Source organism: Echeneis naucrates, chromosome 24, assembly GCF_900963305.1.
Source record: "Echeneis naucrates chromosome 24, fEcheNa1.1, whole genome shotgun sequence".
In the NCBI taxonomy this organism is placed as follows: Eukaryota; Metazoa; Chordata; class Actinopteri; order Carangiformes; family Echeneidae; genus Echeneis; species Echeneis naucrates.
This window is the reverse complement of record NC_042534.1, coordinates 2,565,980-2,592,421: the sequence shown is the minus strand read 5'-3', so window position 1 is coordinate 2,592,421 and position 26,442 is coordinate 2,565,980. Positions and strand designations below refer to the sequence as shown.

General features: G+C 41.0%; 2 protein-coding genes across 5 annotated transcripts in view; one reads left to right on the top strand and one right to left on the bottom strand.

Annotated features, from left to right (window-relative positions):
* The first annotated feature begins 4,011 nt into the window (after positions 1 to 4,011).
* On the top strand, positions 4,012 to 11,397 carry unc93a (unc-93 homolog A). The gene is made up of 9 exons (XM_029496886.1): positions 4,012 to 4,037; positions 6,656 to 6,767; positions 7,394 to 7,575; positions 8,128 to 8,357; positions 9,246 to 9,371; positions 9,714 to 9,925; positions 10,229 to 10,364; positions 10,443 to 10,574; positions 10,837 to 11,397. Exons 2-9 carry the CDS (start codon positions 6,678 to 6,680, stop codon positions 11,121 to 11,123), a joined length of 1,395 nt encoding a protein of 464 aa, XP_029352746.1. The 5' UTR covers positions 4,012 to 4,037; positions 6,656 to 6,677; the 3' UTR covers positions 11,124 to 11,397.
* An 8,910-nt stretch (positions 11,398 to 20,307) lies between these two features.
* The window catches only part of ncoa1 (nuclear receptor coactivator 1), a 41,447-nt gene continuing 35,312 nt past the window's right edge, over positions 20,308 to 26,442 (bottom strand). For 3 of the 4 annotated variants that reach the window (XM_029496994.1, XM_029496996.1, XM_029496995.1), the window contains 10 exons: positions 25,373 to 25,769; positions 24,789 to 24,971; positions 24,480 to 24,594; positions 24,166 to 24,334; positions 23,549 to 23,863; positions 23,294 to 23,395; positions 22,226 to 22,646; positions 21,581 to 21,749; positions 21,300 to 21,489; positions 20,308 to 20,968 (listed from right to left, as the gene is read on the bottom strand). In XM_029496994.1, coding sequence (XP_029352854.1) covers positions 20,789 to 20,968; positions 21,300 to 21,489; positions 21,581 to 21,749; positions 22,226 to 22,646; positions 23,294 to 23,395; positions 23,549 to 23,863; positions 24,166 to 24,334; positions 24,480 to 24,594; positions 24,789 to 24,971; positions 25,373 to 25,769 — 2,241 coding nt within the window. In that variant the 3' untranslated portion in view covers positions 20,308 to 20,788. The remainder of the gene's footprint in view (positions 20,969 to 21,299; positions 21,490 to 21,580; positions 21,750 to 22,225; positions 22,647 to 23,293; positions 23,396 to 23,548; positions 23,864 to 24,165; positions 24,335 to 24,479; positions 24,595 to 24,788; positions 24,972 to 25,372; positions 25,770 to 26,442) is intronic. The other variant, XM_029496997.1, reaches the window with a different exon arrangement.

Below are 26,442 nucleotides of genomic sequence, written 5' to 3'. Positions count from 1 at the left end.
TCATTTGAACCACTCTGACCAGCATGAGGAACAGCAGCAGCTATGGCAACATCAGGCAACGGACTAAAGTGCATTGTGCATCGCTCATATGCCGCATTTGTGTGAGTGTGTTAGTTTTAGTCAAGAGCACACAGGCTCTGAGAGGAGACACGAGATGAGCTCATCTCTGGTTAAGCTGCAGAAAATACTGAAACCGCTAATGACAGCTAACTGCTGAAATACCCACACATATCACCACGGCTGCCAGAGCCTGACACCTAAACACAGTGAGAGACGACGGAGCGAAAAGTGAAGCTGGCCACAGATACCAGCTGCTGAGAGCAAAAGGCTGGTGTGGTAATTAAGCCTGAGGGAGAAGCTGCGAGCAGCTGCCGTGTGGCTGCAGACCTACAGGGTTTGTCCACACATGGCGCTTTTTAAAAGGAAATCTGTTCATCTGCTGGTTTCCTCTCCTCCTGTCTCAGGAATAACCTTTCACCTTTGCCTTCACCTCAGCTCTCTCATTATTCTTATCTTTGTGTGGAAAGGACATTTGAACACAACAAGACACAAGACAAAGAAAATGCGTCATGCCCCTGTCTCTCAAGGCAAAATGGTTGAATTCTGTTTAAGATGATTTAGTTTTTATTTATCCATCTATATGTTCTTCCTACCTTTGTGCAAACAAATCACCTAATATGAAGAGGGAATCTTATAATGCAGTGACCACAGTCCAGTTTCTCCAAACAGAGAGTCACCATCAGTGCACCATTTCAGAGTTGGAGCGAACTTTTGACTCTGAACAACTAAATATTTAAAACTGTGGTGCAGAGCTGCATTTGGGTGGACAGGTGAGGCGCCTAAAAATAGCTTCAGTCAGCCATATGAGCTGCAGCAGAGTATGTTTCTTGCTGTGAGGAATAAGAAACCCAATGTTACTGATGTTTAGGAAACAAGTATGTTACATCTGAAATTACACATTCCTTGCTTAAAAACGGAAAGTTGTTAATTAACACTGGTATCCTGAACAGGAAGTACACCACCCCTGTTCTGTGTCGATGCTATAGGTGGTATAATTAATGGACCATGCATAAGCAGCTATTCCAATTCAGCCAACAATACATCTGATGTAAAATTTTGTTCTTTTTAACAAATATAAATATTTGTATTTGTTATTATATCTCTAGAGGACTAAGATTTTAGTTCCAGAGGGAAATTCACCAGATTCTTTCACATATTTGTCATACACATTGTCTGATTCAAAGATCTGGAGCCTACTGGCATCTTCAGTCCAGATGGATAAGTATAGGCCCCGGTCTTTAAAAAGTCATATAAGTCAGACTGCAGTCTGGTTCACACACAGGTCTGAGATTCCAGGAGGGATTTGGGTGAGAGAGCTGGAGGATTGGGTGAGAAAAGACAGTTTGGAGGAGGAAGAAATTGTGTTTTAGAGAGAGTGAGCGTGTGAGAGAGAGTTTTTTCCCATGAGTCTGTAGCAGTCAGACAGACAGTTCAGGGTCTGGGATTAGAGAGTGTGACCCAGCTCAATCTGCAGTAATGAATTCTTCCTTTACAGCCCTCACTGGCCTTTACGAAGCTTTAGTTCCACTTTACCTCAGTGACATCAAAAGGGGGGGGGGGGCTTAGTAACCAGCTCCTTATTCTTTAAATTTCAAGTCAGAATCTGCTGCATTTTTAATGAAGAAATAGCTGTGAGGCCAATTTATCACCAGAGCAACAACACACAAGTAATGTTGTTTATTTACTAGTGTGGGTTTATTTACTATTTTTAAACTCTCGTGGTTCAGGACACACGATGAGCAGTGAGAAAAGAGCTCCATCTCCAGAAACATCTGTCAAAAACATGAAAACAGACAGTTGGGCCAGCTGGAGAGCTCCAGGAAGAGCTCTGCAGGAAACACCACAAACATCAGAGAACAAAAAACAAGACGGAAGAAGTATTTAAAAACTAATGGGTACTTAGGAGGTTTGACTTAATGACCTTTTCTACATTTTAAGTAGATAATCTGAGTGGTGGGGACGAGGCCACGGTTCAGTCTGGACAGGTAGCCAGTCCGTCACAGGGACCAACCATTCACGATTTAAAGCAGTTCAACTAAACATGGCCACACACTCACAGGGCGAACATCAAACTCCACACAGCGCGGCTTTAGGCCCGGCACTCTTACTGTGAGGAGACCGCGCTAACCACCGCACCACCGTGGCGCCCCACTATCCAAATACAGAAGGTCTACACCTTCTCATTATAACATTATTTACAGAGACCTAACAATTCCATCTAAGAGCTAGCACTTGGAGGCAGAAACCAACCCTCACCCCGCACAAACACACACGGACACACTGCCATGTCCTTAAAACCACTTTTGTAACTGTCCTGCATTCATGTAGTCTCCTCTGTGTTGTGCTGATAATGTGTTTGCTACACTACCTTTGATAGCAGCCTAGCAAGACCACAGATCATAACAGAGGATTATAACTCACCAACACAACTCACAACACAATTACATCCCAAATGGCTGTGCAGTGCCAAGACTGGGGAACGAAATCAGTCAGAAAAACCTTCATTTGATATGTTGCCTCAGAATTTGAATATGTCAGTCTTCACATCAGCACATGTGAAAAGTTCACTGCTTGTAGCGTTTCTCATGCAGTTAATGATTAAAACTAACACACCTTTCTGTATACTGCACATAACAGAGTCCTTTAGTGGCTTGTACTCTCTTTACCGCTTGCTTAGACAAACACACACACACAAAAGTGTATGATTAAAGCCACCTAATCCGGTCTGCTCGCAGAGCTTCCAGCTCATATCTGAAACTGAGCAGACATATCTGTCTGTCTGCCACTGTAATACCTGTAATTCTCTACCTCAGGGGCACACACAGGTGTGTGTGTGTGTCCATTTATTCCACCAATGAACAGCCATTAAGCTCAGACCGACCAATCAGAGGTGTGTTAGGCTGCTGTCAGTTGTCTGTTGTTGTCTAATAGTCATGTTATTCATTTGGGCTGTATTTGACCTATGAGTCAGAAGATAACAGGTGACACACCATTAACTCAACTGGATAAATAATTATTCTAATAACTGCACTGTTAAACTGGTCTAATGAGTTCAATGTCAAGCTGTTTTGTTTTTTTGTATAAAAGAGAGTCAGCCTGGTTTCTAAAATGCTGTTTTGAAGAATTAATAATAATAGTAGTAATGTGGCTGTCACAATCTTGTTTTTTTTGAGACTAGAAGTAACAATATTTGGAGTAGAAGGTGGAGCTGAGGAGGAGTGAGGGTTGGATCTGATCAGGAGGTAGTCAATCACAAAGTACAAATGTACAAGTCATTAGAGACAGACTGAGGATTTTCCATGTGAATACTACATGGAAACACAATGCTGTTGGCCGCCTGTCTGCACACAAACCAAAAGAAGAAGCTCCTGATCTGCCAAAGGACCCAGAGAAGCTGACAGGTAGCTGTAATCTAATAAGTAATCTAACACTTGCTTGATGCATGCTGCTCTTTATGCAACTTCTCTGATTCAACCTGTCTAAAACAAATGACAACTTATGGAATCTCCTTTGTTGACTAAGGTAGTAACTTTATCTACACACACATTTTATAAAAAGGGTAACCCAAAACAGGAATGTCACTGGCAGAGCAGAGGGATGTGGCACCACCCTGTGGACTGTTCACAATGAATGTAAATGTTAAAATCTCATCCACACATGCCAAATAAAATGATAATCATTATTTCAGAATAACCTGAACTCAGATATCCCACTAATATAGTGTTAGTTCCAAATAAATAGAAAAAGCCATTCAAAAAAGTCTTCTGAATGGTTCTTTGAAAGATGGATCCACAAGAGCCGCCTCAAATCCCACCTCTACTGTTTATTTAATCAATAACTGGAAAAACTAAATTAGTTAGTCACTAATCTAGTGAGCTAAACTAATGAATTGTTGTATGAAACTTTTCTGCTTCTTTATTGGGTAGGTAACAGGCAGCTTTGGAGACGGGGAAGACAATTTCTCCAGGTGAAGAAAGGTATGTCTGTGCACAGCTGAGTGGGGCCTCTGTGGGCAGAGGTTACTGTTGGCAGACAGACAGACATATAAAATCCTCTGCTGAGTGTGCGGTTGTTGACAGGATTTTTCCTGGATGACATGAGGGAAAGTGTGGTTTTAAGACCTCAGACACCTTAAAATCAGATTTACAACACTCAACTGTTCTGTTATCTAAAGTTTCTTTGATTAATGTTTTAAATTGTCATTCTGATTGCTTACATTGGGCTACATTTGGCAGGAGTGGAAGAAATGTTCACACCCTTTTTATGACTATGCAGTAACTATGTGAAAATATTCTACTACAGATGTCCTACAGTTAAAGTTCATTTTTGTACTTTAAATACAGAAGTACTATCTGAAAAATGTATTAAAAGTGTCAGAATGAAGTCCATTTAATCCTTTTACAATGCGCTCACAATGCACATGTGAGCCAAGCACCTTCTAAGGAATTTCAAACAAGTCAAACACTTTCTTCAGTTTGTGGAGGTTATTTAAGATGTTTAATTTTATCCATTGTGATTTTGAGAGTTAAATTGTGGCCTCTGGCTCCCTCTGCTGCTCAAATAAATAAGACAAAAAGATGACATTGCCTCATACCGCCTATTCAAATCTACGACTTCCTAACCACTGACAGAGTGAGAAACCCACTGAAACTTTGTGAAAGTCTCCGGTCTCCGCACACGTGCAGCAGAGCATGAGGCAGAAGAGGGGTAACCAGCTGTGTACATCTTTCTTTGCCAAACTGAATGCAAAATACTGAAAGCTACAATGTACAATAACATGCTTTTAAACTAATGCTGATGGAAAAAATATATTCTGTATAATGCATTCCATATGTGGCCTTGAAATACGAAAGGACCTTGGTGACACTGTAAAGGTTAATTTGTCATTCTTTGTTAGTCTTTGCATGCACATGCATCAGTTTATGCAGTAGGAGGGTTTAAAATGCTTGTACCTGGCAGTGTGGATGATTGACTGGTTAGTATGCATGCCATGAGCTCACAGCATCCTGGGTTCGAATCCGAGCTCCCCCCATTTCCTGTTGGCCTCTCTGCATATTGCTGGCTGAAAAAAGCCATAAAACATACATTTAAAAATGCGTGTACCTTTTCAGGGACGACTGAGTTAGACAGCCACTTTTACTTATACAGACAATCATCGAGAACCACCAACATAAAGAGTTCCAAAGTGGAGCTGCTGACAGAGGAATCAACACAGCTTAGTCATAGATAACTATCATCTTAAGATAGCTGCTGATTACTACCACCACTAACTGCCAAGTGCTTGATTGCTCACTGAAAAAAAAAAAAAAAAAAAAAAAACACTTCAGTAAGTTCTCCTCCACTTAGTTCTTGTCCCTCTGGACCAAACGCGTTATTGGGGAGGGGGGGTGAATTACACCATGTTGATTCTGATGGATCCTCGTTCGTGTTTCTATACAGTCAGAAATAATACTGATCAGGAAGTTGATGGTTTGTCGGAGGGGAAAATAAGTGATACCTGATCTGTTCAAGCAGGAAGGAGTGAAAAGAAGATGTAGAGAAGACAGATGTGGCTGTTTGGCATCTGTAACTCAAAACTATAGGACTGTCACATCATCTGTTACAGTAAGAAAGTAAGTAATAGTGATGATATTGCTTGAAAAAAAAAATTGACGTATAAATAAATATGGATCTAAGCTGGAGAATGGACAAAAGTTCAATGTAGGAATACTATTTACCCAACTTAGGAAGGGCGAAGTACATGTTTATCATTGATCAACCAAAGCTGCACAAATTAAATAATTTAAAATTTGATTTGAAGCTGAAACATAATGAACCACTCATTGATATTTGTCTTCAATCTTCACGTTATTGAACTCAATCCCCGCTGTACTTTTAACAGTAAGAATAAGACCAAAGCACGGAGTCTTTATTCAGGCTTGACTCATCAGCCTGGAGCTGGTTTGGTGCATTCTCTGTCCAGCTGGGATAACAGAGCATGGACTGAGAGTCCGTGACTTTGTGTGTGTTTTTTCCTAACAACAACAAGCAATGACAAGTAAAACAATGACGTTGTAAAGGAAAAAGATCAGAAACAACATGTCGTAAACCTTTGCTCCATGCCACTGCTCCTGTATGAATGGAGCAGTACATTAATGTACATGAATCTCAACTGCTGCTGAACAAAACACAGAGAAAAATGAGACAAGAACCTGAACGTGAAATAAAAGGAAAGAAACCAAAACAATGAGAAGCTACAAGAAGAGAACGAGGAAAAATAAAGAAATTGAGAGATTGGAAGCTATCTGTTTACTGCGATAACCTGTTAATGATTCAAAGAGAGGGGCTAAAAGAAGCAGGTTCCACCAATAGATAGGTGAGGTTAAAAGGCCTGAAGATCAAGCTGACGCTGCAAGAGAAGAGAAAAAAAAAAAAAAAAAAAGCCTTGCTGTGTGTTCGGGGGCTGGACTTTGGTTATCAACTGTTCCCACAGTATGAGTTTATTACAGAAAAAAATAGACTTGACTTTACTAAGGAGCTGTTCAGGTGACTTCATCAGAAATATAACTGAAGATAACACTTATCTACTTTATATTTTTTTTTTCTTATGAAAAAGGTTTTACTTGTGAAAAGAAACCATGATCAGCCGCAACTTCAAGAATGTGTTGGTGGTCTCTATCGGATTTCTGTTCCTGTTCACGGCTTACGGAGGCCTGCAGAGTTTGCAGGTAGGTGGAAAAGCTGCATTTGTTATGTTAATGTTCAGTAAAGACACTAAATTCTGAGTTGTATTATCCTGAGGATGGAGGGGATTTATGCACGTGTTAAACCAAGACAACAACAACCAATATTTTTTTTTTATTTTTTTTAAATGCCCATAGTGCATGTTTTATAGTGAGATGAATAGGGCTTTGGAAAAGTTATTTTTTTGTGCCATTAATTTGTTATATAAGAGGCGCTGGTGGTGTAGCGAGTAGAATGCTGGCAACATCAACAGGAGGCTACAAAGTTCTCACTGGTTCTGTTTCAGTCGGTTTCATTTGAACAATCTGTTCTGAAAAGGCCAGAGGTGGGACGGATGGGAAGAGAAAGAGAAAAAAGACTGAACATATGTTTTGTACATAATTAAAATAAATATATAAAAAATATAAAATGTTAATAAATGTAAAAAAAAAAAAAAAAGGTCAAATAATGGGCTTTGGAATTTTTGTTTCCTCATATTAATTCCATAATTTTAGAATATTATGATGGAAACAAAGCTACATATTTAGTGCAGTATGCTGTCAAACTGAAGTAATTGTACAAGTAAGACGAGGCCATTTAAACAACATGATCTACTTTCGTCTGCTTGCAGAGCAGTCTGAATGCAGAGGAGGGGATGGGTGTGGCATCTCTGAGCGTAATCTACGCCTCCATCATCATCTCCTCCATGTTCCTGCCTCCTATCATGATCAAAAATCTGGGCTGTAAATGGACAATTGTTGCCGGAATGGCCTGTTATGTCTCCTACTCCTTTGGAAACCTTTACCCAGGATGGTGCGTAGACTTTCAGGGCCTGAAAATGGCAATGACAATATCATAAAAGCCATCTATCCACTGTCTGTATCACCCATCAGGGATGGTGGGGAGCTGAAGCTCATCAGTGGGCACGGGCAGGTACACTCTGGGCAGGTGACCAGTGTATTGCAGGGCCGATATATAGAAATAGTGGATGAAAAACAGACAATTATTTTTCCTTTTCTTTGTAAATTGAGAATCTACAAGAAACAAGGAATAGAAATTTGAATATGTGAGACCTACCAGAGACAAGTGGGAATAAATTTTAATGTTCAACAATGTTTCTCTAAAGAACTGTTAGATCCTTTAAATGCTGGTATTGTCAGCCAATTTCAATGTACTAATCTTTCTACGCTACAAAAAACAAATCCCCTTTAATGAGACAGCAAATAAATAAGCAACACATTAGGTTTTTAAATAATACACTCAAAACTACAAATATTTGAAATACTGATTTCGTTTTTTGCAGTTTCAAATAAGTTGTGTAGTTTGGATTGGACTAAAAAGAATACATTTTGGTCTTTCCTACAGGTACACCCTCATGCCCACCTCAGTGATCCTAGGTCTGGGTGGTTCCCCATTGTGGTCAGCCAAATGCACCTACCTGACCATCTCCGGTAACATCCAGGCCTCCAAGGAGGGCAAAAAGGGCTCCGACATCATCAACCAGTACTTTGGTATCTTCTTCTTCATCTTTCAGTCATCGGCAGTCTGGGGGAACCTCATGTCGTCGCTCATCTTTGGACAGGACACCAACATAGGTAGGTGGATTCCAGTAGGAATGAGGCAAAATGATCAACCTATAAACTGTAGAAGAAAATGTCTTGTTTGACCTGGTTATTGTAAAATAGAAGCTGAAAAGGAACTACAGTATTGGCCGGTTAATTTGCTCGTCAGACAGTTTACTGTAGAATCAAATGAATTGACTATGGGTTCAGTAAAGTAATAGTCAAATATAACTGTTGATTACATTCAGGGCCAATTTCATGAAGATATTTCTGTGACATAGTGGATGACCAGGGAATAACTCCTGAGGTAATGAAAGGATGATTTAATGTTAGGACAGATAAGACCCTAACCCTAATATGACCATGCAATTTAAAAAATCTAATACCATGGCATGGTCCAAAAGTCACTGACCAAATTCACAGCAAATACAAAGGCAGGATGAGACTGGTAAAATCTGTTTGCATTTTTAGTTCTCATGTAAAGTCACAGCCATCTGACAAATTGATCAGTGGGCAAAGTCTGAGCGACTCTCAGCTTTTTTTATGGGTTCAGTTAAGATGAGAAAACAGGGTGTGCTCATTAGATTATTTTATTGTTGTTAAAGCTCTCCGGTTTATCAGATAAACTGATGACGTTTGATGTTTCTGTACTGTTGAAGGCTGCACTGTTTATGTGACAACATAAAGTATACTTACTTTAATTGGACTACAACAATAATAAAAAAATACAGGCAATCTTTTTTACAGAAGAAAGTATTTGATTTCTAAACTTTATTGTAGGAAATCTTCAATTTTAAAGACAGTAAATACAGTATTTTCCAGATACCACATGTATAGACAACTTTGATAACTGGATTTAGGCCCCATTCTTATTGCCTTGGTGTAGAAGTCTAATTACTGAGATTTATCTTTTCCTGACAGCTAACATCCCAGAGGAGCTGCTGGAGGCCTGTGGAGCAGCTGATTGTGGCCTAAATGTCAGCGCTCAAGGCACCACCACCAGACCTGAAGACAAACTAGTGTGGACGCTCGTCGGATGCTACATTGGTAACGGCAGTTACCCTGCATCACAATTAAGTGTCTAAGACTAGATGAGGTTTACGCATGAACAAATCAGCTGAACTGATTGTGGATATCACTTGTTTAACAACTTGATGGAAGAGAAAAAGACGACTTAAGTTTTGGGTAAACATCATGGACAGTTCTGAGTTTGTTTACATTGTTTAGATGTTATACTAATCCAGGAAAGAGTGCATAAAGGTTTGCCGACCAACAAAGCACAATAAAAAGAAAGATCAATCCCAGGGTTTATTAAATTCTTGGTCTGATTTTCAAGTGAACGTACCAGTTATCGAGCCAACCAGCGCTGTCTGTTCCTCTGTCTGACAGGTGTGGGTGTGCTGGCCATGCTCATTGTCGCAGTGTTTCTGGACAACATTGATCAGGAGCAGGCCAGTGAATTTCGTGGGAGTCGGAAGCCCTTCTGCCACACCTTCCTGGCCACATTCAGACTACTGAAGGACTGGAGGCTGTTGACGCTCATCCCACTCACCATGTACAGTGGCTTTGAACAGAGCTTCCTCTCTGGGGAGTACACCAAGGTGAGGAAAACGCAGTGAGGTTTCGTTTTGATCTGTAGCCATGTTGAAATTATCTGTCTTTCACTGTTTAAACTACAGTGAAAATTTAGATAAATAAGACATTAAGGAAATGGTCAAGCATGAAAATGGTTTAAATGTTTGTTGCACACAACCGTGGCCAGCAACCAATGCACACAGCTTTTTTTCATGAATCCTAGCCTTGAAAACAGGTTATCGAAAATGCACTTTGTTTTGGTCAAACTGGGTCTTCAGGTAATCCACTTTAGAAGGTATCATTAATGTGTATGTTGTGCTTCCTTTCAGAACTATGTAACATGTGCTCTGGGGATACACTATGTGGGTTATGTGATGATGTGCTTTGGAGCCTCCAATTCTCTTTGCTCGTTTCTCTTTGGGAGACTTGCTCGGTACACTGGGAGAGCTGCACTCTTCCTCCTGGGTAAAACCTCTCTTCTGCACAAATTATGCTGCTGTGTCTGTGATTCTGATTCCATTTCATTGATCTGTCCAACTGCAGCTGCAGTAGCCAATTTTTCCTGCATCATCGCTCTCTTATACTGGAGGCCTCATCCTGACCAGCTGCCTGTCTTTTTTGTGTTTCCCGCTCTATGGGGTATGGCAGACGCGATCTGGCAAACTCAGACCAACGGTAAGAAACTCATCTGCCCTCTGTTGTATTTACAGGATTTTTATGGAAAGTATCCCTCACAAATATTCCCAGTAGGATAGATTTTTCATTATACACTGAGCTTCACCTTAGCATCACCATTTTCAAAAATTAGATAAACATGAAATTCTAACCAACAGATTACCTAGAAATGTCCACGCTCATTTCTGACACACCGCAATTATTGGTAACATTACGTATTTTGTTCAGTATGTCCACTGTTTGTCTGCTTTCTGCCTCATAGCTCTTTATGGCATCCTCTTCGCTCGACACAAAGAAGCAGCATTTGCCAACTACCGTATGTGGGAGTCTCTCGGCTTTGTGATCGCCTTTGCCTACAGCACCTTCCTATGTCTAGAGTATAAACTGTATATCCTGCTGGCTGTTCTGCTGCTGACTGTCATCACATACCCAATAGTAGAGTTCCATGAATACAAGCATCCCACACCACTTGTTGATGAGAGGACCTACAAAGGAGACAAGGACAACATTCAAAAAGATTATAATATCATTTGCCAGACAAAAATATAGACTGAAATTCAAAGTTAGTTGGTTTTGTTTGTTATTTTTAATTACCACACACAATTAATTAAAGCCATTTGTGTTTATCTTTATTAATATCCCTTTAACACAGGCTTTTTTCCCCTCCTCTCCTCATTGGGACCATCTTCCCCAAAGCTCTCTTAGTGATGTCCCATAAGAGTGAAATCCTAGTAGTTAAATATTAATCCTTCAGAGTACGTATATAGTAATGTATTCCTAACCCTCAGTCAACAGTTTGCGTTGACTATAGAGCAGCAATGTTTCTAGACACCTTGATGATAAACTGTAAAGTGAAAAATAAATGTATGGGCATATTTTAAGCTGTGTCAAAGAGTTGTACTGTGGAATTCCCAATCACCCAAGTTGTCAGCTACCTTCACTACCTGTTGTATCAGTCAACATTTCCAGTTTAATGGATTCATTCAGGATTCGTTTGAGAAGTGGCGGACTGCTACATCTTGGTGAAATGAGGCACAGATGCAGGTAAAGGCTTTCCTTCCTGTCGTTTTCGGTTGTGTTGGCATTTCCATAAAAGGTAGAACGTGGAGACATTCCATGACTGACCTGAAAGTGCAAGAATTTCACTCACGACAGAATAGTGTTGCTTGAAATGAACAAAATAATCTTTAACGCTGGTCTTTGAGTATGTATTGTTTCCAGGAAATAGCTCAGATACAGACAAGCATTTCCACCTACTGGTGAAAAATGTGGTTATTTCTGTTTGTAATACATGTTAAGAGTATAAGATATTTATGAAATGGCTGACATCACGATGGTACCAGCTCTTTATTTATATTTCCATAAACTCAGTAACTGGCATCTTTTAACATATTGAATGAGTTAGAATTTTACTAATTTACAGATGTGAGTCACTTTTTCAGCTCAGCATCTGTTTGACTTTAATTTCAGCTCATAAACACTAAATACAACGATTGATTTGAAATACTTAGCAGACAGTTGGCAGCGGTCACATTGATACTAGGCTGAATAAACTCTTTTACGCTTTTAAGGCATTTCAACGATAAATACAATGAAGAATCAGTTCGGTTATAAATTATATTATCAACTAAAGTAAAAAATCTTCGGCAGCGGTTTGACCCTTTATTTATCAAGTCTTTTTCCATTCTAATAACTTAGATTTGCACTCACAGCTCGTCGCGACGCCAGCGGATTATTTCGTTCCAAGATGGCGGCTTCGCGGGCAATTAACGGCTAATCGTGTTTTGGTACACACTTCCGCTTCCTGATCACATGACGTCTCGCGGCCGGCAGCGATTTCTGCGTATGTAATTCATTAATAATTAAATAGTAACATTATAAAATAATAAAATGACAAATAAAGGTTTTCTCATGTTGGTAGCATTATTAAAAAAAAAAAAAAAAAAACGTTATCTACCGCCATGTTAGCAGGTTGCTAACCAGGAGCTAGCAGTCGGATGCCTGTAATGGCGTTTTTAATCAGTTATTTATATTTCTGCGGTTTAATTTAATTTTATCTTTTATGAGAGGAACTGGGCCGACTCCTGAAACTGACGGAGGCCAAGCTGAGGCAGTCATTTAGATTTAAATAACTCTTTGTTATAAATATAAATAAATAAATAACTATTTATTTTATTAACGTTTATGATTTACTGATTTTTTTATTTTAAACAAGTGTCAGCTCATGTCATTCCATTATAGTCTGACTTTATTTTAAGATTAATACACACATAATTTAAATACAATCAATCTGGTTACATTTTAATACTCTTTACTTTTCTTTACTTATTTCTTTTGTTGGGAAAAAAAAAAAGTGTCAGTCCATTTCAGGTCATTATTGTATGAAGTGCATGAAAACCAATTTCTTTCTGTTGCCATATTATGTAGTTACATATTTTTAATATATTATGTATCTGACAATAATAATTAAAATGACAGGAAACGCTGCTGCTGCTGCTGCCTACTAAAAATACTAACGTGAAAACTGACAGTTTTGTTGGTTAATGTTTATTCTTTTAATGATTTTCCAGCTTTTTTGAAATACAATAAAAAGGTCAAAATAAAAAATGTCATCTGAGAACAGCCAGAAAAAATGAACAGAGACCACATGCTGCATTTCAAATGGTGCTTTTATTGCAATGTGTTGCATTCCCACATTCATAGATGTTATAGATTTGTTAGTCAAAGCATCATTTCCTCAAGGTTGGCATCCTTACCTTGGAAATAAAAAGCAGAGGGATCAAATGCACGAGGTGTTTGTGTTTTGAGTGTAGTAGAGAAGTGTGTGTGTGTGTGTAAACTTGAGCAGCCACAAACATATGAATGAACAAACCTCCAAATTTAGACTTCCAGTAGATGCAAATAAAGAAAGTTTAATTGTCAAACAAAAAAAAGAAAGAGTTTTTGTTTGTCTATCAGCCTACAGGGCTCTCACTCCCTGCAGGGACTGGACCCGGCCTGAGACTGATTGTCTACAACATTCCAAAGAAAAGGTAGATTTCTTTATATTCACGTTACACACCTGAACAGCAGGGGGCTGAAGGGGGGTATTAAAAGAGAGAGAGCGAGAGAGAAAAGAGAAAATATAACATGCATAAAATTCTCCCAGATGAACATTGTCACTCATATTGTCTTGTAATAGCTGCTCCGATGCCTCGTTAAAAACAAACTTTACATGAGTGTAATATACAAAACTGGACAAAAATGGGTAAAATGTATAATATATATTTATATATATTTCATTTATATTAATTTGTACAAGGGAGAAAGTGGAACCTTGGTCTTTTTTTTCTCTCAAATTCTCCTGAGAAAAGCATTACTGCCACCAAAACAACATGAAAGTAGTGAGTTAATAAGAAGCCTTCTTTTAAATCTCTGACACCAAATCCAAACCCAGTCCCAATAAGGCAACGCTTACAATACTTGACAAGTGATGCTGTGGTAGCTTTGACAGAGCAGAGATTTCAATGAGTGGGTGTTGTGATTCGCAGTGAACTAATACCATTTTGGACCAATGACAAGCAAGAATCCTAAATATTTTAAACTAACTGTAGCCCTCTTTACTTTTTAATTGTCAAATTTTTTTTGCTATGAATTTCTCCGACACCAAACTGTGACCACCAAAATGATTAGCTACATTAGCTACTCCCGATCCTGGTACCAGCCCACCGCTAAATACTCATTAAATACTACATTAGTAGTACACAAAAGTTTGACGAGACAAGCAAAACAGAGAAGACAAGCAACACAGAGAAGTGTGTTGTCATTTATGTCAGTGCACAATTGTTGCTAGACAGCAGAGGTTAAGTCTCACACAACCAGACCTTTGACTTTTACTAATATAAAAGCGAGTGTCCACCTTGGTTCAAGGAAAGACACCGTCAAAGCTGCGGGTAAGGAAAGCGGACGCCGAGTGGATTCGACGGGCAGCAAGCAGCTACAGAGCAAACTGTTGTGAGCAGGAATGTTCTGAGATTCAAGCAAGAAGATTTTTTTTTTTTATTATTATTATTTTTTTTAACAGTACGCCTGGCGTCAGCTGACAGCACAGAGAGAGAGAGGAGGGCAGGGACGTCACCTGAAGAAGATTGGCATAGTATTTATACTGAGGATCGGTTGGCGTAGACAGAAAGACACTGAGAAAGAGACAGAACTACAATACAAAAAAGGTAAAAGTGTGTACAATTTTTTTTGTCGTCATCTGGATAATGGGTATATCCACTACGGTCAAGTTCTTCATGAAGAACCTGAGCAATTCGCTAATTTCTAATTTTAACTACTAAAATGAACATTTTGTCAGTACATTCAGGGGAAGTTGTTCTATCTCCAAACACTGATCTGATTGAGACAGTTTCTGATGGCCTTTTCACTCCAAGTAAATCTGATATAAAGTGCAAAATTAGATTGTATTTGCAAATTCCTGGAATAATCTGATTAATCTTCTACGTGTGTAAAAAAGTCATTTAAAATACAGTACACTTTTTTTTTTTATAAAGGTGAAAAAAGGTTTAAAAAAAACCCTGGTTAACAAGGTTATTACTGTTGAACAGCAAAGGAGCAATCTTTACTGCAGAAAATATATACAGGAGGCACCTCAAGTTTGGTATAAAGTATTTAGTTAATGGAAAAAAAAAAAACAAGTGTCTTTTTTTTTTCTCTTTTGTTCTAGAATGAGATCTTAAGATGGGAAAGGTCGTCAGATATCAACTAAATTCACTGAAGGGGAAACTCCCACTGAAGAGTTTTTTGTGTGTGTGTGTGAAATAACTAAAGTCCTTATGAAATGATTGAGAATTGCTCCAGTGTTAAATCTAGATACCCAAGTCAAAGTGAGGAAATGCTTGTTTCAGTAAGGTGCATAGCTAACGGTTGCAATGTTTGTTTGTTTTTTTTTTTTCTTTCTTCCTGTAAACGAATGATAGCACTTCAGGCTCAAAAGACCTCATTGGCAAAGTGGGGATGTCTCTAAACTGACCTAACTTTGGGACATTGCGTGGGTTCGTTGCTGATAGGCCACTTTGAAGGACAGACAGTGTCTATAAAGTAGAGAGCGAGGAAGGACGAGCGTGCGTAAAGACGTTTCTGTGTGATCCAAATGAACGAAAAGGGACGCTACATTATGTCTTGTCCGGTGATGGTGAGGTTTGCATATGATACCCATCAAACATCTTGAAGCTTTGGTCATTAACTATTGACAAATGCAAAAAAAGGCTACATCAGTCAGACAGTTTAAAAAAGCTCACTCATAAACACAACAACCAGCAATGCTTCTCCATAAAACCAAGGCTCCACTCTCCCAGATCTGCTTAAACTTTTGACAACAGAGAAAATTAAATAATATGGCCTTTTTTTTTTTTTTTAAATTAACCCGTACAAAAAGCCAGTCCACACTGCTTCTCTCTCAGTAAAATCACATTCAGCAGTCGCTAAACCATTCTCTGGCATAGTTATCTGAAAACACCCACAGGTACTGTGCAGGGTCTAAAGAGTAAAAGAAGAAAAGGATCAAACAAGGACATCTTCAACTTTTCCATCTTAGAGAACACCAGATATACAGTATTAATCACTTCCACACATACATACGCACTCACTGATAGTCATATACATACACACATACATCATCAGAAAAATAAAAAAGTAGAAAATCAAAACATAAAATAAAAACATGACGGAGGCGAGTAGTTATTTACCACAAACTCGGAGCACTACATTTTTTTGTTGATTCTGAACAAATACATATTCACATTTCTCTGTTATATACATTATGTTAACATCTTGAAACCAATGTTATAAAAGAACCTAACCTTGTACCTGTTAACTGTAGTGAGAAGGGAGGGACTGTCAGTTCCATGAATGGATGTTGCATAAAAAAACATTACATATGCATTGGTTGTATTTGGCGTGTGTTTGTGTGTGTGTGTGTGTGTGTGTGTGTGTGTTGGAGGGGGGGGGGGTTCATAGCAGGATAAGCTTAACAGAGCTGTAGAGGAAACTATTTCCATAGGAATGCCTATTCCACACAGGAAAGTGAGGGGGGGTTGTATCAATACTGTATGTGTGAAATCATCAGAGCTGACGATCAAGAGGACAGAAACCTTTCCAGAGAATACATTCTTCCCACTTTGTGCAACTTCTGAGTAGTTTACACCAACCAAACAGTGGCACAGGACTGTCTGACTCCTGCATTCACACTGTGAGAAACGTGATCCGGTTTATAGGAAAAGCCAGAAAGTTTCTACAAAGACGGGCGACGTGGATGAAATCTGTTTTACTGCGCATCGGATTTCCACGTTTCCCCTCTTCGTGAAGTGCTTCTCTTTCTTTTAAGTGCAAAAATGGAGAAAGATGTGGAAGTGCAGGCATATAAAAGGCGCCACAGTCCTCTCCTTACGTTTTTAACCCTGCTCTTGCCTTATGGGGGGAGGGGTCAGGGTTAAAATAACTGCACTGTGGAACATGTTGACGCTCGCGTTTTGAGATCAAGAGCTGAAAAACAGGACATGGAGCGATATAACTTTTTCTTTTGCTGCAGTTGTTGTTAAATAGGAATTTGCACTTATACTGTTGAGCTGTCCAGCATGGAGGTAGAGGGAAGTTTCAAACTGAGAAAACACAACATTTGACACAGGTCAAAGGAAAAAGAAATGTAAAACACTTAGACACTGACGGCAGAACTGCCAACTATTTGGACGACTGATCCTTTGTTTGTCATTTAGCTTGTTTGCTGGTATTTTCTAACCCAGAAGTGTCTGATAGCCAGCAGTATATGTAAAAAAAAAGATGTAACATAGCCAAAGAATGAAGCAGAAGGATTTACATGATGTTTCAACATCAGGTTTTCAGGAGGTCTCGAGTCTCAGAAAACAGTGACCTCTTAAACAAGCTGCTCACAGTGTGAAAACATGGTCAAAAGGAAAGCTTATGAGGTAATAAAAAAAAAAGGTGCTCATTAAAGGCCTACTGATGATTTCTCCACATGCTTTTATAATAAATATATACACAGAAAAATACAAGAAGTAAAACCCATCTCAGGGAGAGAAAAAAGACGCATTAGGAGTTAAATGATTAAGAAAGATTAAAGACTGCTCCTGGGCAACTGTTTGGGTACAAAGTGAATGGATCTGAATCCACAACCAGGGCGTTCCAGCTGTGCACAAAGTGGCTCTAACATCAAATAACATTGGAGGAGTCGGTGGGTGGAATGTTGACCTTGTATACTATCCCTCTGTATCTGGGCGCTGTCGCATATAGTGAATTATCTTTGCAAAAAAAGAAAAATAAACAGTACACAGGAAAGCCCTATTCCACTGAAGTCGCATCAGACTGCATGTTGGTGAGGGATGAGTCAGGTAGCTGTACAGAAGCTGATGAAACGTCCTGATCTATCTGACATGTGGGGTCTGTGCCGTCTGCACAAACTCCCCGCCAGATTTTTTTTTGTGACGAGAGGAAAAAAGAAAGAAAGAAGGATTCACACGGGATTCATTCCATCAGGGAAAGTCTGGTCACAGCACATTCCCTGATAAAATTTGTTCTGTGAGACCAGATGAAATTTAGTATCCTACACTGGAAAGCTTTGGGTAAAGTGCCAGACTGAGCCCTAAAAATATTGACATCTGCATTAAAACGTGTCCAATGTAAAGATAAACCGTCTTCACATGAATTTTATCGTTTGAAGAATATTTAGAGGCAATGTCTCACTTTTTATTATTCATTTCCCAGGTTGTTCTCCTTGTTAAAAAAGTGGATTGTTTATCTTCTTTCAGTTTTTTTTGTGTTTTTTTGTTTTTTTGTTAACAGAGGTCTGTTATCGCTGAGAGAGACAGTGTCTGACTGAGCAACAGTAGTCAACAGAAAACTGTATGTGTGTGTTGAACCAGTGGAGTGAAGTCTTCATCAGGCTGAGGACCAGAGGTGGAGGGAGAAGAGGGTTGAATCCAAGAAAAAGAAAAAACAAAGATCCTCAATGCGAACGACACTGATATATATATATAAAATAATAATAACAATAATAAAAAAAAAGGGTTTGAAGGAGGAGGGGAGACATCCTCACCCTATCCTGTTTTCAATTTCATGACAGCTTTAAATGAATTATCCATCACATCTTTGTTAGGAACTTCTATGACTAAAGCCTCTATTTAAATGTCATTATATAGGAGCGACATCCGTGAAACGCACCGTTTGCTGTGACTGCATGTGCAGTACCGCAGCCAAGGGGCGCAGTTTAAGGTCTTCTTTTTTTAATACAATGGTTACAAACACATGTACTGTCTGAAAGGTTCTCTTGAAAGTATTTTACATATATGAGAATTTTAAAAAAAAAAGGGAGAAAGCAAGACAATATAGCTAACTAGCTCCCTGGTTACCACAAAAGAAAGCAAAAGTAATCAAACCCAACCGGCCCTCCTCCTCCCACCTCACAGCCTCACCCAGCCCCTCCCCCTTTGAACGTGTGGGGCTACTTGCATGGGAGCGTAATGGAATTATATCTAAACTCAGCTGTTTCAAATTTCTTTTCCTTTTTTCACATTTGCAAAAATGGAATTAACTTCCTCCTCCACTGCAACATTTAAGCAGTATTAAAATATCCTGATGCCAAAAGAATTACCTCAAAAAGACAAGAGCTGACATGATTAGATTGGGTTGTTTTTGTTTTGTTTTTTAAAGTGGAAGCTAAAAAAAAAAAATTAAATAAAAAAATTCTGGATCAAATCACATTTATACGTAGTTTTGCTGTTCTGAATAATTAATTAATTATACACTTTTTTAAAAAGGAAAGCAGTTAAAAGAGAAGAGTGAGCTCATCCCCAAGTCTTTGTCCTTCTGTACTGTACAATACTACCCGCCTGCATGGTGCACATGGCAAACAACACTGATAGGCCGAGAGATAGCAAGAAAGATACACTGAGAGAGAGAGAGAGAGAGCCCAACAGGGCTCTGTATTCACAGCTGCGGAGGTGAGGGGCAAAATGTGACGGACAGACAGTTAAATAATCATAACAGTCTTTTTTTTATATTTTGAAAATAATAAAAATAAAACCTCCTCCTGGGGGAGAAAGACACGTAAGTTCCAAACTGAGCAGCATCCCATCTGTCTCCCATCCATCCATCCATCCATCCATCCATCCATCCAGGCTGTTGTCAAAGCTTGTTCTGATGAGCATGAAGATGATGACGACGACGATGATGATGATGATGATGATGATCACGGTGAGAGCAGAAGATTTTTTTTTTTTTAACAAAACAATTCCAAAAAAAATGTTTTCAAATAAAACAAGATGTAAATAGAATAATATGTAGAAGGAGAAGCAGAGCTTGGGAAAAACTCAAACTTCCACCAGGCACTGTAGCTGATAGAGAGAGACAGTCACAGAACCAGCTGATACTGAGCTTCTATCCCACAATGCCACAGAGGTCTGAAACCTTAACATTCCCACATCGCTGAGAGACAGGTAGAGAAAAACAAAAACAAACCAGAAGATAAAATAAAAAAAGCCAGAGGTGCTGCTGTGTGGGATACTCCCACATGTTTAAAATACAAAAAAAAAAAAAACAAAACAAAAAAAAAAAAAACGCTGAGCTCAGCTGCACGCTGCGACTCGTGCTCCCAAGATGCACTGCTGCTGCTGCGACAGCCTGACAGAAACCATCCGATCAGAATTAAAAGACGAAGAAGAAAAAAAAAAAAGAAACACAAAAGAAAGAAAGGAGGCCGGCCCTGATTTGACAGTGACGACAACTTGGCAAATCTACAATGATGTCGCAGTTGTTTTCTTGGGTCAGGAAGCAGGAAGTAGGTCACCAAGGAATGAGCAGCAAGACAACACTGCCTTTAATAGGCTGAGGCAGACAGACAGGTTGTCAGACAGATTAGACAGGCAGGTTTAAATACACTGCTGCTCCTTCTGACTTGAGTGTTTTCAGAAAGTACTGGGCGGCAAAACCACCAGCCCCAAACAACCCCCTCCCCCTCTTGCACAGAAGTGGTTCGGCTGCCTGACTCCACAGACAGCCAGACCTCTCCGAGCCAACTCCTCGGTCGTCCGAACATCCATCCATCCATCCATCCAAAAGGTGAGACAGAGACAGCAATGGGTCTGGTGCGCTGGCCTCCGACGTGGAGGTGTAGAAGTGAGAAGTAGAGGGAGCAGGAGAGCTGAAGGGGGTGGAAGGTGTCACTCTGTGAGCAGCTGCTGGAGGAGGCTTTTCTGCTGGGCCTGGTTGTTCTGGGTGCCCTGTGGCCCGGGGCCCTTCTGAGCAGCCGCGGCCCCGATGGAGCCCTGGTTCAGGTAGGAGTCGCTGCCAACCAGGTTCACTGTGCACTGGACGTCTGCAAACACCTGAACCTGCTGCACCTACGCAAACATGGAAGACAACGACACCGTCATCAGTCCAGCTGTCCACATGACACAGACATCGATATTTCTGCTGTTAAAAAGGTCCCAAAACACTGAATTTAAGGTTATCCCATCCTGTTACTGACACACCGTTTTACTAAATGTTTAATAATGCTGGCGGTGCCCTGATGAGCTCCATGGTGCTGAGACTGTGAATATTTAGTAGAAACCTTTAAGCAGACATTTTCACTCTGTAACAAAAACATGCATACAACCTGTACTGAATAATGTAAATTGGTATTAAACGAATAAGTCGATTTGGCTGGTGTGTTTGCATCATGAAACTAACCTGCTGGTCACTGCACACTGAACCCACGTTGCTGAGGTTACTGTTGCTCATAACAACCGGCTGCCCCAAAGGAGGTAATGAGCCCACGCCGCCTGAGCCCCCTGCCATGGAGACGGTGATGCTCATGTTGTTGTAAACCCCTTGCTGGCCAAACGCTTGCCCCGCACTCTGTCCTGTCTGACCGAACAGGCTGTGCGAGAGAAACAAGGCGGCGCGTCACACTGAGGTCAGCTGATTAAAGTCTCTTTGGCCACCCCAGAAAACAGCGTACGCTTCCTTACCTGTTGCTGACCAGGCCCGTCTGTTGCCAGCTCTTCATTTCTGGTGACTGGTAGCCAGGAGGTGGGGCTTGCTGAAGCAGAGAACTCTGGGAGGTTGAGTTTTGAGGTGACAACAACGGGCTGGTCGGGCTCATCTCGGGAGGGAAGGATGGGTCTTGCTGGACCATGGCTTTGGAACAGGAAAGAGATCACTTTGAATTTTTTGATCAACCATTATAAATAAGTTCAACCTGGAATTTGCTTTATGTTTCATAAACTTTGGCCAAAAGGGTACATTTGATCAAAATCATCTTTTTCTTGCAGTCATCGCTGTTCACTGACTCATAAAATGAGTAGTTGAACAGCACTCTTGTACCTCCTGACTGCTGAGCCCTTGTTCACAGATACTGACTATTTCCTGCTCAAAGTGAAGTGAAAAACATGCAAAAGGCGCCAGAACCAAAACAGTGATTTCCTAACAAGCATGCAGATTTACTTCAAACAGCTGAGTCTAATTTACACGTTCTGCAGCTTTATGAGAGGCAGCAAGTTTCTACATGAGAACAGGAAGATGTCAAACTTTCTCATTGTCTTTTACTAACCGGGTAAAAGGAAAAATGGGTAGTTTGGGTATCTATGTACATCAATATCTTCTATTGGACTCACCGGTCCCTCCAAACTGCTGAAACAAGCCCTGCTGCAGCGTGGAGTTCACAGTGCTGCTGAACTGGCCCTGCACGCCACCCATCAGCGTCTGGTTATTCAGAGGAACTCTGGCGGACAGTTTGCTGTCCAGAGGGCCCGTGGACATGGGGCTGAAGTGACTTGGTGAGGTAGGGGGGTTTCCCGTCATCGGGTTGTACCCTGGTGGGAAGTTAAACTGCTGCTGCTGTTGCTGCTGAGGTGTCGTGGGGGGACCTTTGGGGACCCTGGCAGTTCCAATGGGCCCGACAGCTCCGGTCGGAGTGCCTGCCATGTTCTGTCTCATCTGCATGACCTTCTGCTGGATTAGCTGGCGCTGGCGGTGCTGGATGCTGTAGAGCTCCCTCTGACGCTGGGCCAGCATCTGGGCATTCAGCGGAGGCTGCTTGGAATGATGATGTGGAAAAAAGGGAACATGTTCATTTTCATTTTAAATAAATGACACAGGATATTATCCACGAGGTCAGTGAGAAGGATCAATGTGAGATCGCAATCACAGTAAGAAAGAACCAGCTAATAATCTGGTTTCACACAAACGGTGGTAGTTCTTCATTATAATTAATATTATCTATTATGTAATCACAATAATATTAAGGAATGGTATTAAATGGCTTACTGCATTTAAATTAAACAGATTTTTTTTTTTTTAAAATAAATGTTTTTATTTCTCCTTCAAGCTGCAGTAGAAGGTGTTTTCTCCAAGAATCAGCTGTGATTAAAACACTGATACATTTTTATGTTGGTGTGGGAAACTTCATTTACAATCATGTCTCACCACCTGATGAATATATGTCCAATATTCCCTTTCTCACACTGTTTCCTTCCGCAACGACTCCTGAGGAAAATATCCGTGCTGTTAAAAATGCTCCACATTAGTTCTGTGCAAAACATCTGGCTACTGCTGAGCGACTGAACATCCAGGTGGCAGACGGTAAAAGCTGAACTATAAGCGGAGAGTATCTGTCGGAAGGCAGACGAGAGAAACACAACGGTGAGGTGAGCCCGGCTCTCACTGCTGCCACTGGGACTCACTTGTGAGGGCATTTGAGGTTGTTGAATCCCCTGACGAATACCCAGGTTCACATGCTGGGCTCCTCCAGGAAACTGGTTTATGCTTGCCAGCCTGTTTTGGAGCTGAGACAAAACCGGAGGTAAGACAGGTGAGCCAGGATGATAAAACAAACACATAAGTGCTTCAAGTCTGTTCTTAAAAGAAAAATGCTGAGAAGATGAATCAATCAGAGATGCGTGAATGAATGAAACGAGTCACTGCGCTCATGTGCTCACCTGCTGAGGGCCCTGCAGTCTCTGCTGCAGCTGCAGGCGCAGTTGGTTGGGCGGCAGCCTGAGCTGAGCTCCCATCCCCTGTGGTCGCGTCACGCTGGCCCTCAGGCCCATCGCCGCCCCGCCAGGGAAAGTGCCCCGAGGGGCTCCGAACCCCAGACCCTGTGGCCCCACTGTGGCCAGCTCTGGGGGAAACTGAGCTTGAGGAGCTGGTGTAAATTGGGAAGGGTAGGTTGGGACTTTAGGGTCCATGGAAACTGGGGTGGCAGTGGGTTGCTGGGTTTGGAAGTTTTGAGGCAAAGTGTCAAAGCAGCCACCCTGAAGAAAGAAAAACAAAATCATGTTGTGTGAAACATTTTGAAAGGGATGATTCTGTATTATAAATAAATTTAGCGTTGCACAATTAATTATTAAACACTGATACCAAAATTCTGCTCAAACTTCATTAATTAGCCTTTATTTGTAAAGCACTCTTCGCATAGTCTGACACAAACTGCTTTAGAGACTAAAGAAGAAAAAAAAAACAGTTGCACTCTTTCGACATTAATAAAACAGACAAACAGACAAACAAACAGCTGATAAAATAGATGTGAATCAAAGATTTGTCGCCACACACTGACCTGTACCAGCTTGTCGATACCCAGGGCTTTGTCCAGCTCAGCCAGTTCGCTCTCATCAGTGCCACTGAGGAAGGAGACGAGCTGCTCCAAAAGAGCTTTTTCATCATTTCGGCCTTCAGGCGTGGTCGGAGGGCCGAGCACTTCGTCCAGCGTACAGGGCACACACTGTCTACTCACACAGAGAGCACACGGCCTATTAGAGCCCAGCTGCACGTAATCATCCGCACTACTGCAGAATTGACATCAATGGGTTTAAATAAAGTGATTATGATCCAGACAAGTACAGTAAAAATAGACTGATGGTTCATATTTACTCTTGCGGTGATGCCAGCGGAGCCTGTAAAGGGGTTCCAAGACTATCAAAAGGCAATGACTCAGACAGGGCCAGAGGCTGGAACTGGGAGTCTCCCACGTCCATCTTAGTTAGGCCTGAAAAACAACAACAACAACACATCAGTGGAAAGTAAAGAATAATACGGACTCCTGACTAAAACTAAACACTATAAATGTAGCCGTAAAGTTACGGACAGCATGCAGCGCCTCACTACAGGTGAGATTTAGACAGGAACTTCTGACCAAACTTCCAGCACGAGCCGCTGACTGTATTCTCTCGTGTTGCGTACCAGTGCTTGAACTGAATGGGTTGATAATTTCTGCCTCTGGAAAGGGGCTGCTCTCTTTGGGGGTCTGGAAGGGGTCTGTCTGTCCTTGGACCTGCGCCTGGCTTTGAGTCGGAGGACTGCAGAATTCGAAGGACGACTGACTCTGGAGGCTGCAGCCTGAGGGCGGTCCGCCATCGCTGAGCCCTGGGACACAAACACACAAACGTGAGAACGACAACAACCTAACAACCAGTGGAATATGATGCTGAAAGTCAGAGCAAGTGAAATGAGGATTCTGGTTCCATAAGCAGTCTGTTCACTGTAACACCTCTAAACAGCCACTAGAGGGATTATTGACTAACAATATTTAGGTTGATGAATAAATAAACAGCTTTTGAATAACACTTCTATAACTGAACCTACTAATACTGCTGATGATGATAATAACACTTTTTTAATCCAGTGAAATGTCTTTAAAGACTAAAGATAATATTTTGTCATTAGTTTTAATAAATACTGAATACTGGCTCTTAACTAATGCACACTAAAGTATTTCCTTCTGTTTGACCCCCACTCCTCCCCTTTCATTTGAGCTGAGCCTGTACCTCTGTTAGGAGTGCCTGGAGGCTCTCTCTTCACATTTACATTGCGGGGAGTGCTGCCCTCGCCGGGCTGGAGCTGCGTAGGTGACTGCAGCTTTAGTTGGGGCGAGGGGGAGTGGAGCTGGGGTGAAGGCGATTGCAACTGGGGAAGAGACTGGGGCTGGGATAGGGGGGACTGGAGCTGAGGCACGGGGGACTGGAGCTGAGGCACGGGGGACTGGAGCTGAGGCACAGGGGACTGGAGCTGAGCTGGGGGCTGGCCCTGGGGCGCCGGAGACTGGAGCTGGGGGCCTGCTCCAGGGGTTGTTGAATCCTCGCTGCCCTGTTTGGCTCCACTTGGGCCTCTCAGGCCAGGCAGCAGCTGGGCGAGGGGGTCCAAGTCAACAGGGCCACCAGACATCTGAGGGAGGGGAACAGAGTAAAACAGAAACTAATGAAAAGATGTAGTGATTAGGAAGATGTTTCAAAAGACAGGATTATCGTGTGAGCGGAGTAATGGCAAGAAAAAGTGAAGAATTAATGGGTAAGGGGAAAAGAGGGGGACATGGTGAGTGAAAGAGACACGGAAAGGAGACGAAAAGTCAAAGGCCAGTGAGCTTCAAAGGCTGCAGCTGGTAGCTGAGTCTATAAGGGAGAAAAAGTCCAAGAAAATAAACATTCAACTTGTAAATTATAACAACTGTCAGGCAACTGCCAAGGCAGGAACAAAGCTCACAAGAAAAAGTCCTATTGTGAAATATTCTTTCTAAAACTGTGCTCAAATCAGGAAATTACAGTGTTGTATGTTCTCCTTCCAGGTGGACAATTTTTAGTATTGAGTATTGGGTCATCACAGTTATAATCTGGATTTCATAAATGTGTGACTGGACCACCTTAGACCAAGCTGGTGTAGTCTAAGCCAAGTCACTGAGGTCACCCTAACATGTTGAAGATCAGGTCTGCAGATAGTTGTTTTTTTTTTCCCCTCCCTCCAAGCAAACATATGGAGTATTTTTCGTTATTGACTCATCAAGTTTTTCCTAAAATTAGACAAGCTAATTCTGAAATTTTTAATTAAAACCTGGCAACTTTAA